Raw genomic sequence first — 13,938 nt, forward strand, 5'->3', positions numbered from 1 at the left:
AACAAAGGCCAGTGCCACAACACCTGACAACTCTGCATGTGATTCACACAAAACAAGAAAAACATTGAAAATTAGCATGAAACTTTATAGTACCAAATGCCACCATTAGGTGGCCTGGCTTACACATGTAATCATCTTCCTTAATCAGTTCTGGAGCTCATGAACAGCCCACCGACGATGAGGTAGGGAATTTGGGAGCCTCGGAAATGTCCAGAAAGACGTGTTACATTACATTCAACATTGGGCTCCTGGGAGAGACCTTGGTGGCTCCTTAAAGCTACCCAAAAGGAATTAAAATGGGACTTGTCAAGGAGGAGAGGTGGCATGCACTAGGTTAAAAAAGAAAATCCAGGCCAGGAGACCTTGCCTAACAAAGCGCATGCCTGACTGAAACCAGACACATTAACCAAATACAAGACTGCCAGGACCTTGTTAGAATCCCAAAACTCTCAAACCTGAATAACAGTGCAGGACATGTTGGAGAAAACTGCAGCCAATGCAGCACACTTGCAAACATCATGGGCTGGTGGGAAGACCACAGGCTGGCTAGATTTAAAGACACTGCAAAAGACCTGATGAATACAAGCCTTGGATCAAGGGAACATGGTCAACCAGCAAGGAGTCCACCAAGATAAAACTGGTGACTCGCAGGTAGCGGCTAAGAGGCACTATAGGACACAAGTAGTGATGCTCCCAGACTGGACTAACCAAGCACCAATAACCAATGGATCCCCCTGAAAGCTAGCCACCCCATTCTTCACTAGAAAAGGAGAATGCTGCAAACGAACAAAATATTCAACAGGAAAGCCTTAACTGAAATTGAGGAAACCCAATCTGGTTCTTTTCAAGGAAAGTTCTGGCAAGGAAAGGATCTGGTTCTGGAAGCCCAGCTGTTTGGCCAATGTTCCTGGTCCCAATCAGTCAAGTGTTGTTTTAGGCTGTGTCTCCAAGCCTGGTTTCTCCTCTTCATCATAGTGCCTTGCTGCCTCTCCCCTTTCCTGGGAAGTCCCATTTTGTTCTTTGTGGTTAATTATCTCCAGGCAGTCGATGGAAGCTCCCTCCAGAAACCAAGCATTGAATGTAAAGATACGTCTCTTTCTGGAGGAGCCCCGGTGACTCCCTGATTTCCCCTTTCTTCCAGGTTTGTCAGTTTGTCATTGGTTTGTTTATCAGCACATAAACTGACATGGAAAGCCAGCCGAGGGCTGGAATTGGACTGCCTGGTGCTGATAACCGATACTAATGAGTTACGAGCCAGTTTGAGTGAATCCAATGTTCTGTGTGAATTGTTTGCAAAGTTGTTTAGTGGTTTCAAGGCTTCATTTTCTGTTAACCCTCCAGTTGTCTGTAAAGTTTCATTTACTTTTTTTTAAGACTTTTCCCTGTGGAGTGGCGAATTCTCACTCACTCCCTGTACCTGTGTGGAGGCCGGATTTTGGCACTGGTCCCCGGTAGGCCAAACAGAACTTCCATGATTGATGTGACCTTTTAGCATGGAGCAATCTCTGCAAGTTAGCTTTAAGAAGCTACCAGGAGTGACACTATTTATGACAGCCATGTATACATAAGGTTAAATTTCTGGCTGTGTTAGTAACATTTGCTTTTATTTCAGCGTCTGTGACTAACTTAACTATTTTTATTTGTTGCTGGGGGTTGTAATATTGTGTACTTGTACGTGAAGAATATCACAAAAATAAAAGAAATAAATTTCATATGCAAATATCTACTGAAAATCATAAAAAATGTATACACAACTTTGCATTCTATTCATATTTATTCCTGTTAATATCACAACCATAATAGGGTCATTTCCATAATAACACAAGCAACTATCAGGCTAAATCCCACACTTGTCAAAGACTTAGTCACCACACACGCACACACACACAGACATTAGTTAGTACCTGTGACTGTGCAGCAAGAAAAGGCACAGAGTGGTGGTTGGACATTTGGCGACTGTGATGGTGTGAATGTGACAGAGTGAGAGGAGAAGGTGCTCGTGAAGGAGACGAGTGACTTCCTGCACCTCTCATGACCGCCTGCACCTCCTGATCCTCGCTGAAGACATCATCATCCATATTCTCATCCGAGTCAACTTGCACCAGTCGGTCTACAACTGGACTGCACGTACTGTGCCAAAAGTTATCACTTTACTATAAATTTATCAAAGCACGATCAAACATTACAATTACAGACTGTTTATGAAATACAGTTTTGTCAGATGAGGAAGGAAATTTTTTCCCACTGCAAGGGATTTTAGTCATGAAAATCTTCAGTGTGGATATAATGTTTGAAGATTCAAGATGCATGTATATCACATCCAAAGGGAGGAAACCTAATCATATGTAAAATTAATTGATGTCAAGGGAAATTTGGATCAATTGCCAACTGCATATATTTAAATTCCAATGTAATATTATTTATTGACAAATAATATAAATTCTATAATAAATGTGAAATGTATTCTAAGGATGGAAAGGTAACCTAATTATCTGCTTATAGCAGGGATGATCACCTTAGCTTGTGCAGTAGAGGCGGCCACTGATTACAGCTTCATATACTACTGGGTGTAAAGATGTGTACCCGAAGACTGAGCGGGGATAGTGATCAAGATATATATATCGAGGTAAAAATAAAAAATAAGAGGTATTTTCAAAATGAAAATAATAAAGAAGGAAACAAGGATCATCCCACAAGGGATCCACTGAGGCAGAATTATTGGCATGAAGGCAGCAGTGAAGAGCCACCACTGGATACAGCATGGATGCATTAATATGCATCAAACCATACTGGATACACCAGGGCCAAATCAACAAAGCATCAATGACTAAAGAATTCCTCAAGAAGCCTACCGAATCATTCTTACTACCGAATCAGCCTACCAAAAAGGAGCTGGCTGCAAATTAACAAAATCCCCATCTCTGGAGGAGAGTGTGAAGCTCTCCCTCCTGGCAACTGGAGGCAAGGGAAACTAAAAACAGAGACTTCCAGAGGTGAAGCAATGTACAAAACAGCTTGCGATATGGACCAGAGGCAGTAAAGACCCTGAATGCAAGCTGCACTGCATGATGTGAGGCAATAGTATTTGGCATAAGATGTTGATCAAGAAAAAGCCAGGAAAGAAAGGAGAGCACTACACACTACACGGCATAGGGAGCCAGTCGGCCGAGCGGACAGCACGCTGGACTTGTGATCCTGTGGTCCCGGGTTCGATCCCGGGCGCCGGCGAGAAACAATGGGCAGAGTTTCTTTGACCCTATGTCCCTGTTACCTAGCAGTAAAATAGGTACCTGGGTGTTAGTCAGCTGTCACGGGCTGTTTCCTGGGGGTGGAGGCCTGGTCGAGGACCGGGCCACGGGGACACTAAAGCCCCGAAATCATCTCAAGATAACCTCAAGATAACACTCAGAAACCGAGGAACAATGACGAAGAGAAAGGAAGTGGTGAAAAAAAAGTGCCAAGAAACCTCATACTGTCACCAAAAAGAGGAATGCAAGTGGGACACCACTGACAAAGTCACTTGCTTCCCATAAATGTGGTGATAAAACATGTCAGAAATACCAGACATGAAGATGAGGATCCATCAAAAAATGCTCTCATTAGGAGACCAGTTATAAAGTGGAATTTGTTTTGCATATCTGGATATCTTGTGTGATGGCAGATCATACCTGTGGAAGTGCTTGGTATTTTAGTTGGTGTTAATATCTGTGGTTCTGGTAGGGGTGCCACATTGTCTGTGCCCTGTCTAGCATTTGACTGAATAGATGGTAGAGTTTGGACATTTCTTGCCATTCTTTTCATCTTTTACAGTAAATCTCTCCAGTAGATCTACCCAAGTCTAGTTGATCAGACCAGCAATCAGGAGGCCTGGTCAGAGACCGGGCTGTGGGTACATTGATCCTCGAAATCTCAAACAGGTAGTATGTATGGGTGTTGCTCTATTCATAATGGCATTCTTTTTAATTTATTCACTTGGTTCTTTTGATATGAAATGCTGGGCATCTCTGCTAAAATATTCCTTCCTGTTCAATGAATTTACACAACTATGGGAGTAAAAATTTGCAATTTTCAGAGCCAAATGTATCTGTATTTAGGATATTTCACTAAATCAAAGCTGCACAACACTCAGAAAAATACTGTGGGTTTGTCATAAAGGAACTTACCCAAGTTCAACAGGACTGTGGTACCTTGAGTTTTGGCTGAGTTCATCATCAACTGTAACAGATTCCAAGGAGAGATAGGTGGAAGTGGTGTCCACACTTGGTCGTCGCCCACTGTTTATTGAACTACAGTCAGAGTCTAAAGTGTGGTTTGATCCAAATCTGCCCATTGCAGATTCATTTCTGAAACATATTATAGTTAAGATTAAATTACTTTAATTACATGAATTACAAATGCACAACTGGGTCTTGGTTTTATGCTCAATGAATTAGCAAAGACTGGTTCTAAGCAAGGTAAAATGTTGACCTTACATGGTCAACATTCAGTTACTTAAAATTTGCATAATGCCTCTTTAATTATTGTTAAAATCACCATAATATTAACGGTATAGAAAATCATAACTACAAGAAGAATTTTTGATGTGTGGTAACACCCTTAGTCTTATTAAAAAAAAAAAAAAAAAAAAAAAGTGTTGCCTGTAATGAAACGCCACTTTTTGGGTGAGCCCGGAAGCTCCCTGAAACTATCATCATTGACCAAGTGCCATACTACCTAGTGTCATCAGTTGTGGAGTTCTTGTTGCCTACCAGGGACCACAAGCCAGAACCTGGCCCCCTCAGAGAGGTGAAAGGAGCAATGGCCTATGATCACTTTACACCTTAAGGTTACAATATCCAGTTTCTGGGGCTCACCCAAAAACTGGAATTTCATTACAGTCAATGCTTGTTTTCTGAGGCAAGCCCTGTTTGCTCCTTGAAGCTAACTACCCACAGAGAGGGACAAAAAGGGAAACATACCAGGGAGACAGCAACACCACAGGTACCAAGTCTGTTTCACCTCCAAAACTCCCCCTTGCCTGAATATCAGCCCAAGACAAAGGACCAAAACAGCTGGTAGGGCAGCATACTAGCAACCATCATGAGCACAAGGGTAGACCAACCAAGTTCGTTCTGCTCCCTCACAAGCAGCTTGTGGGGACAGGGCAGAAAGAACTTTCACTGCCAGGTAGCAAAGATGATGAATACCCTTCAAACTTACAGCAGTGAGATTGGGCTTGCTGGGTCACCCCATAAGGACTTCACCAGAGACTGGAGGCTATTCCCAGGGCCTGATGGAAAACCAAGCAGGTACCCCAGAACCGGGGCTGCTCGGTGGATGAACAGACATCAACCGAAGCCAAACCACCAGGCTATAGGAGGTGACCACGTTGTGCCATGTAAACAAGTACCTGAACCCTCAGCGCACCCCAACACAACTAAAGAACATACCAATAGAGGAGCCAACAGAGGGATCAAGACCCCTGAACAGGCCAAGGCAAGGCCCCCCACCTGATTGGGCCGGCCTCACAGGGACAAACACTCAAACACACCAGAGAAGGAAAACTCTGGCTGTCTAGGGCAGCCATTAGCAGGCATACAGGAAAGAGAACCCAATTTGCAAGCAGTCAGAAATGCCTAAAGAGCCAAGCTCACAAAACAAGCCAGAATCAAAACATGCAGGTGAAGCTACACTAAACTAGGAAACAATACAATAAAGCAAATGACCCCCACAGGATGACTGGCACTTAGCTTGAACCTTTGGGGCTTGCCCACATGCTGGAACAACTGTAACACTACAAGATGATATGACGACACCAACATCTGGAACAGAACTGACTTGGAGAGCAAGCTGGGAGCCGGGGTTTTGCCATCTGGTAGAGGTTAATGGGTACTAATGAGTTTTGAGCTCATTTGAGTAAATTCCTTGTTCCCTGTGACTCATTTGCAGTAATTGTTTGATGACAGTTTTTGAGGCTTTGTTTTCTGTGAACCCTCCAGTTGTTTGTAAAGCTGTGCTGACTCTGGAGCCTTTTTCTGGTGGGGTGGTGGACTGTCATCTGCTTTCTGCACCTCTATGATGGGGCCAGGTTCTGGCTCTGGTCCCTGGCAGGCATAACAGAACTATCCACAGCTGACATGACCTTTTAGTATGATGCAATCTCGAGAAGACTGCTTCATGGAGCCACAGAGGTCTCCCTCCAGAAACATTCAATTGATGGTTTTAATTTTGAATTACTAGAAAAATTATGACTTTTCAGTCAAAGCAATATATAATGAAATCAGACCTGATTAACTGCCTTTAATTTAAATTAATACTGAATGTACTATAAGAAAAACTTAAACCAAGGAAGCATTTTTAGCATGATGTAGAGTCATGTTTCATACTTCTGAGAGAGCCCACTGTAGCTTCCCAATGCTGCAACCTGGAAGCAACCAAGCCTTGGGGAACATACAATGACTATGGCACACAATTGCCTACCTGAATCTAGCCGTCTCAAAAAGACGAAGAGAAGACTGGGACAAGAGCTCACCACTGTACCAAGAAAATTTCATCAATAAGAAATTAAGCACTCCAAAACAATCAACTGGTTGATATTTTGTGTATATATCCCAGATGATAACAAAGCAAACAATCATACCATAGCAAAATCACTGCCTAAATGCACTTGCCTATCATCAGATAGCAGCCCAGACAACCCAGGGTCTTGGCCAGCAAGCCACCTCATTCACAAGTCAGGAGGGGCCAGGGACACTCGGTTCTACTGGGTCCTCTGTCATCTTTCAACTTTAGGATAAGAAATGTTAACCATTCAGAGAACAATAGTTCCAGTTGTGATATTGTTCCTTATTTAGCTTCACATGTATCCTGTGCTACCCATTTTGTTAGTACCCTGTGTTAGCAGTTCACTCAGCAAGATCGAATCTCAAACCAAGAAGGACTATCCTCCTTCTACCTCAAATTTCACAGAGGAGCCAGGAGAGGTGTGTCTCAAGCCTCCTCAGGGAAGATAACCCTTGTTGAAGACAAGGGTAACATGAATGACAACAAGGAAAGAGAACCGTGACCCCATGCAGCTGTAATGAACCCCAAATCAGAACACACAAGAAGGCAAGGCACCAAAAACACGTGTGAATCATAACAAGAAACATAAGTAAAGGCCACTACATGAACAGTCCAAAGAATGAGCAACACTTAACAGTACTAGCAAAAGTCTGATCTGAGGAATGGCACTGATTCTTAATAATATGTGGTCTGGTATTATGCAAAGTGTCTTGGAATATATGACCACACAAAATTAGGAATCGTGGAATAGTTGTACAAACTCTAAGAAGACAAAATCCTCAATCTTGATAAAGCAAATGACAGTGGAAGGTACTCACCGTAACATTCTGGGGTCTTCCTGGTCATCTATTAATTGTTGTCGTTGACTGTAATGTTGCTCATTGAAGAATTGAGGCTGATCAATTGTGGGCTGAAGCTGTGAATGTTTTGGTGGTGGATTGGTTCGAGGCTTGGGTTTAGGAGGAAGAAAAATACGAGGCAAAGGTTTAGGAGGGCTTGCATCATCTCTCCCTGTTTTATGGTCACCTGCCAACTGTCCATCACCCCCATCATTATGTGGTTGATTCACGGTACCTCCCTTGCTGCTGTTCCCATTACTACGTCCAAACACCTAGGTAGAAAAATTTAATTAAGCTACAAAAAATTTGGTTTGTTAAAAGACGTGTGTAGTACACAAGGTTTACATTTAAATTACTTTACATAAATCACGCAATGAATATAATGAAATAGGTTCTTACATTATTCATCAAACTGAAAGGCGAGTGGAGCGGCCTGCAAGCCGGGCCTGCCCCCCCCCCCCCCCTCCACCCAAACGAGAATGAGCAGGCACTAGTTTTGTAACATTTTTTATATTTTGTTTACATAGTTTTGAGTTCTAGGGCCACTTTTGAACCTGCAGTTTTGGAGGCAGCCAGCTGTGGTTATTTTTGACTCAACTTTCTGGGTGTCTTCCTTGGAGTGGCATAAATAAATAACTTAATATATAAATGTCACAGCTTCCTCACCTCTTTGAGGAGACCAGGCTCTGGCACTGGGTGGTCAGTAGGCCAGAGAACTCTGCAACTCCTAGTAGATGGCACCTACGTTGGAGATGGCAGATTCAGGGAGCCACAAGGGGCTCACCCCAGAAAGTGCTATGTAAATTAATCCAGCCTAGCAAGGACCTCTGTGAAGACTTAATTCAATGCTGACGTGCAGATCGCGTGAAACCCAGTACACTCCACCAGCCTAGCTGCTCCAACCGGACAAAAGATGAAAGTAAAAACCCCAGACTTATCCCAAGGTCAAGGCCACCACAATCGAGGTGAACCCATAAAGAAACGTCACCCAAACACTCCAGGGAAGAAAATCCTGGCAGCACAGGGGAACCACTAGGGAGTGCCCAGGGAGGGGAAGCCTGAACACATGCAACTCCTAGTGCATTAAACTCCTAGCCCATGAACACAAACATGCAAGTAACAGCCACCCAGGCAAAAGAACGCCCCCCCACCCCCCAAAAAAAAATACACTGGGGCTAGAGTACCAGTGCAGACCCATCACCAGCAAACATCAGAAGAGAACTGACGGTGGAGTGGCCCAAGAGCTGTGGCCTGCCCCCCTCCTCTCCCAAAATGAGGGGGGAAGGGTGGGGGGAAAATGAGCTGGTGCTAGTTTTATGATGTTTGTTATCATTTGCTTACATAGTTTGAGGACTCCTATGGCCATTTTCGGGTCTGCAAGTTTCGGAGGCAGACAACTGTGATTTGTTCTGACTTGCTGATTTTCTGGGTGCCTTCATCAGTGATGGTATAAAGGAATAGCTTAATATATAAATGCCATGGCTCCCTGCGCCTCTGTGAGGAAACCAGGTTCTGACTCTGGGTCCCCGGTAGGCCAGACAATTCCATGATTGATGCACCTACATTGGAAATGGTATCTTCAGTGAGCTAAAAGGGGCTAAACCCAAACATTAAATGTGACAAACCATGTTCATTAAGGTGCGTGGCTTCGCATCTGATGTGGATGAATCTGCATCATCTCCTCGACTGCCTCTCCTTCTGGGCTTTGCACCCGACACACTGGCCACAGGTTGCATCGTCGGTACACTATTTATGTTGTTGAATGAATTACTACTTTCAGCTGTCACATGTCCTGTAAGAACAGTAAACAATCATCAGTATCTCATTACCCATTTCCATAGGTGGGGAGATAATCAGCCTAGTTAACCTGGAGAGAATAGGAGAGCAGAACAGAAAAATGACTTTGCCACCTCAACACACCTCCAATGCTAGCTTATCATCCTAAGTAGTACACCACGATTTCATACAACCAAGTGTGAAATGCTCCTTGCAATTAGGTCCTGTTGTGCACAAGGACTTGTGAATGCTCAAATACACATGGCCAATTATCAACTCGGCCTATGTTTAGTTATTCCTGCAACTGTCCGAGGTCTCTTGGATCAGTGGTCTTAATTTGATCATCTTGGAAACCCATCAGTACTCCCCTAAACTCATGAGTAAATGACATGATACCCTCTCCCATCTCCCCTTGCTATTATCCCAGTATTTCTTTGACCAGGATATTTAGGTTATTTTCTTCTTATTAGTGATAATTTAATTATTTGTAATAATAGGGTCTCCCCTGAATGAGACAACATAACAGTTGAAAATAAATGTCACTGCTCCTTAGGCCTCTGGGAAGGGATGGCCAGGTTAAGGCTCTGGTAGACCTCTAGAACTCTACGGCTGATGTAACCTGTAGATGGAAACTATCTCAGCATATAGCTTCAGGGAGTCACAAGGGGCTCACCCAGAAAAACAATTTCAAGTTTAACTCACAAGACTGAGTTTGGAAACATTATATGAATGAATGATGAGAAACTTGTGAAGAATGTGTTTTTAAGTGAATTTAAAGGTAGAAAAGAGGAAAGCCAAGAAGAAAAGTGGGGTATACAAAGTGAACGAGTGTGAGGAAGCATTGACAGTGTGTGAAGAGCACATAGGATTTTGATGGAGAAGAGTAGGTAGAAGCTGTTTATTTAAAATGGAGTGTTTTGTTTGCATATGGCAACTCATGAGGAGCATTGTACATCTTATGAAGTGGTGGATACGACTGTGGATGATTTGCTCGAGTACGGTGGTGTTTGTGTCTCCGTGATGGTATGCAGACTTTAAGATATAGTAAACGAAAACGTGTTAATAGTTAATTTCTTAATATGTCCTTTATTCTTATCTGCTCTCCATTTTAATTGGAGTTAATGAATCACAAACTAATGAAAGTAGAAAACAGAGTAATGATAACATTAATGATAATGGCTTTTCCTATCATACAGTATAAAGTTCAACCAATTTATATAATTTGAAAAATAGTCAACATCTTGAGGTTATCTTCAGATGATTTCAGGGCTTAGCTTCCCCGGGGCCCGGTCCACGACCAGGCCTCCTTTTTGTTACACCCCTCCAGGAAGCAGCCCGTAGCAGCTGTAACTCCCAGGTACCTAATTACTGCTAAGTGAATAGGGGCATCAGGGTGAAAGAAACATTTTGCCCATTTGTCTCCGCCTCCACCGGGGATCAAACCCGGAACCTTAGGACTACGAATCCGAAGCGCTGCTCATCCAGTTGTCAGGCAACATGGTGCTGGTGTTAAAATAATTATCATTTTAGGGGTTCGAGTCTTTATCATTCAACAATATGTGGTGGGTGGACTGAGCACAACAGAAGACTCTCAAAGAGAGAAATAAGAAATACAGTACCCGGGCCAAGTTGTGACTGCTGGGGGGTAACTGGTCGTCTCCCAACAGGATAAGCTGCTTGTTGGATTCTTCTGATGCAACGGATAAAACCGGTTCTGCTGTTCATCTGCGGAAAGATATTAAATGGCTGATCAAAATAGTGTCGAGTTTATTGAAATGCTCTTTTGTGGGCTGCACCTCAGTGGCTCACCTCAGCTTATCTCACCGGCACACAAAGGACATTGAATATATCCAGCTCCCGGTGACAACCTTACAACACCAATGACAAGTACAATTTACAGCAGTCTTGTCCCCTTTAAGTAGAAGTGAGCTCATGTGACTTAGATTGACCCAATATCAAGTAAACTTGAAAACAATCAACCTCCCAGAGATATGCTGGGAATCATCAAATCACCAAACAAATGTCTGAATGACTGACTTCCCCACTAATGTGACCAGCTTGACTACCTCCAGGTAGCAGCCCGAGCTACCCAAAGATTGGGAAGAAGGTCACCTCACACTGCAGCTACTTATACTTCACATAAAGAAAAGATTACCTAATGTTGAGAGGAGAAGCAGGAACAGGAGAAGAACAGATTTTAGTTCATCTAGTATGAGATAGTGCCAGGGTTTAACCCAGCTGCTTTTCACTTAGTCATACAATTACCTTAACAAAATACATCATGATATCAAAAACTGTATACAAATCTGTTGTGTAAACTATGCATTTTTTAAATATATTAGTTTATGGGCAGACTGTTCAAACAAATTTTTAAAGCTCCTGGCTTGTTAGCTCTGCCCGAAACGCTTTGTGTAATAGTGGCTTTAGGCATTGTATGTACTAGCTCTATCTATTAATCCAACAAACTTTGTAAAATCTCTTGTATGTATGTACCTTACCTAAATAAACATTTATTTTATTTTATTTTTACTTTTTTATTTAGATTTACGAACGACTGTACGCATGTATGCCACCCGCACCGACGCACACCACTGCTGACACTATCTATATTCACTTTACACCCTGGTAAATCTCTCTCTCCTTGGAGCTAAAATTTTAACAGGCAAATACCTGTTACTTGTATGTTAAAGAGTCCTTCATAATTAATTGGTCAGATCTAACTTGTCATTTATATGCATTAGAAGTTGTTATGAAGTGTAATAGTTAAGACCACTATAAGATTACTTACTTGAGTAAGGTTGCAGAAATTTATGACGTAGGGGCACAGTCGGAAAGAATGACTCAAGTCTACTATTTGGGCTCCCTGGAAAAAAAATATTGCTATAATACACAAAATAAAATTGCCTTGCAATGCTTTATTGGTACATAGGCACACAGTCTATATAAAAAAAAAGATTCACAATTCTGGATTCTAACAACTTTAACATAACTTATTGTATTCACTTATATGAAATAGAGATTTATTAAGGAAATGGATGAGAGAAGAATAGTACTTCCTGTAAGCATTAAAAGCATCTTTCTGCGCATGAGTTATTTGGTTGCCTTTTACAGTAGTTGTCAAAATAATGAGGCAACCTGGAGGTGCCGCATTATTTTAGCAAAAAACTAGCGTTGAATGTAATGAAAGACCAATTTCTGGGAGAGCCCCGGAGGCGCTCTAAAGTTATTACAGTCATTAAGTGCCATAAGTCATGGAGTTCTATTGGCCTACCGAGGACCACAAGCCAAAACCTGCCCCCCCCCCATCCTCAGAGAAATGCAGGGAGAGATGACCTATGAATACTACATTTAAAGTTTATCATCTTTGCAACCATCTAAGAGAAGGCACCCAGAAAGATAAGTGAATCAAAACAGATTACTGCATGGTTAAAAATAAGACCGCATCCCCAAAACTGCCAAAAGAAGTTCCCAACAATGAAAACAAACCACCAAAATGGACACATCTTCACAGAGATGCTCAGAAAACCCCAGACATGCAAGACTGCTGCCAGGTGTGAATGCACCATGTGGTTTTCAGCAATAAGGGTCCCACAAAGTGTAGGCAGCTGCACATGGAGCTGCCACTTGCCCACATCCTTGGGAAGTGCCGGGTCAAACAGGCAGGACTGGAGCAGGGCAAATGAGACCCAACTCAGACTACTGAAAAATGGAGCTCACTTCCTGTCAATCAAGCATGCATGACTGACAGAACCCTTGCCAAAACCCCAAGGAAAGGAGGGGGTTTTCAGCAAACCAAGATTGTGTCTGAGAACTTAAATTGTAACCAATAAGCAGAGATGGACCCATACTCAAAACAGCCAGGGCCATCATAGAAAAGAGGTCCAAGCAGCTCCTTGGAAAGCCTCCAACAGGGAGGTGGAATCCATTAAAGTGGAGACTCAGTGATAACACACCTCGCAAGACTTCGGGTTGTGTCACCGACTCAACAGGCTGCATGGCAGGGTAAGAAATCCTCTTCAAGTAGCAAAGATGAACACCCTCTCTAACTCGTAAACAGAGAGGTTGGGTTCAACAGGTTGCTCCATAAGGACCATGACAGAGACCCGCAGGGGATTTCTAAGGCCTGATGGATTGTAATCAAGTAGATACCCAAGGCACCAGGGCTGCTCATCAAAAGAGCAGACAACTGCAGCCTAAACCACAAGGTATGAAATGTAATCGAGTGCATGAACCTCAGTCTATCCTAACACATCCAAAGAATGCCCCCAACCAAGGGGCCCAGACAGAGGAATTCTTGATTCCTGAATAGCCCAAGATGAAGCTACCCACCCCAGTGGTCAGGCCTCTCAGGGTCAAACTCCCGAACACATCAGAGATGGGAAGCTCTGGCTGTGCAAGGGCAGCATTAGCGAGCACACAGGGAAGAGAACTCACAGCAAGAAATGCAAAATGAGCCAAGCCCAGTCAACAAGCTGGAATGAAAATAAGCACATGAAGGCTTCACTAAAATGAAGGACAACACACAAAGCAAATGGCCCCCAGAGGACGACCAGGTTCAAGGATGGCTGGCACTTAGCTTGCAGCAGAACAGCGAACCTGCAAGCTGGCATGACTGGAAGCACTATTGGCAGGTGTAAAGACACCAACATCATGAACAGAGCTGACTTGTGAGCCAGCCGGGAGCCTGGGGCCAGGTCAGCTGACAGTGGTAGTTGATACTAATAAATTTTGAACTAGTTTAAGTGAAAAACCACAGTGACTTTCTGAAGTCTTTTCCTAG

General features: G+C 43.0%; 1 protein-coding gene across 14 annotated transcripts in view; it reads right to left on the reverse strand.

Annotated features, from left to right (window-relative positions):
- The window catches only part of LOC123756121 (probable E3 ubiquitin-protein ligase DTX2), an 81,932-nt gene that overhangs the window by 56,399 nt on the left and 11,595 nt on the right, over positions 1–13,938 (reverse strand). For 11 of the 14 annotated variants that reach the window (XR_006772611.2, XR_011230540.1, XR_011230539.1 and 8 more), the window contains exons 5-10: positions 11,947–12,021; positions 10,778–10,883; positions 9,008–9,174; positions 7,362–7,654; positions 4,164–4,343; positions 1,905–2,130 (exon numbers count right to left, since the gene is read on the reverse strand). Coding sequence is in view for 11 of the 14 variants with exons in the window: in XM_069336511.1 (XP_069192612.1) it covers positions 1,905–2,130; positions 4,164–4,343; positions 7,362–7,654; positions 9,008–9,174; positions 10,778–10,883; positions 11,947–12,021 (1,047 nt within the window). In the remaining 3 variants the exon portion in view is untranslated. The remainder of the gene's footprint in view (positions 1–1,904; positions 2,131–4,163; positions 4,344–7,361; positions 7,655–9,007; positions 9,175–10,777; positions 10,884–11,946; positions 12,022–13,938) is intronic. The other 3 variants (XM_069336512.1, XM_069336509.1, XM_045739155.2) reach the window with 1 other exon arrangement.

The sequence above is a fragment of the Procambarus clarkii genome, chromosome 36 (genome assembly GCF_040958095.1).
Source record: "Procambarus clarkii isolate CNS0578487 chromosome 36, FALCON_Pclarkii_2.0, whole genome shotgun sequence".
In the NCBI taxonomy this organism is placed as follows: Eukaryota; Metazoa; Arthropoda; class Malacostraca; order Decapoda; family Cambaridae; genus Procambarus; species Procambarus clarkii.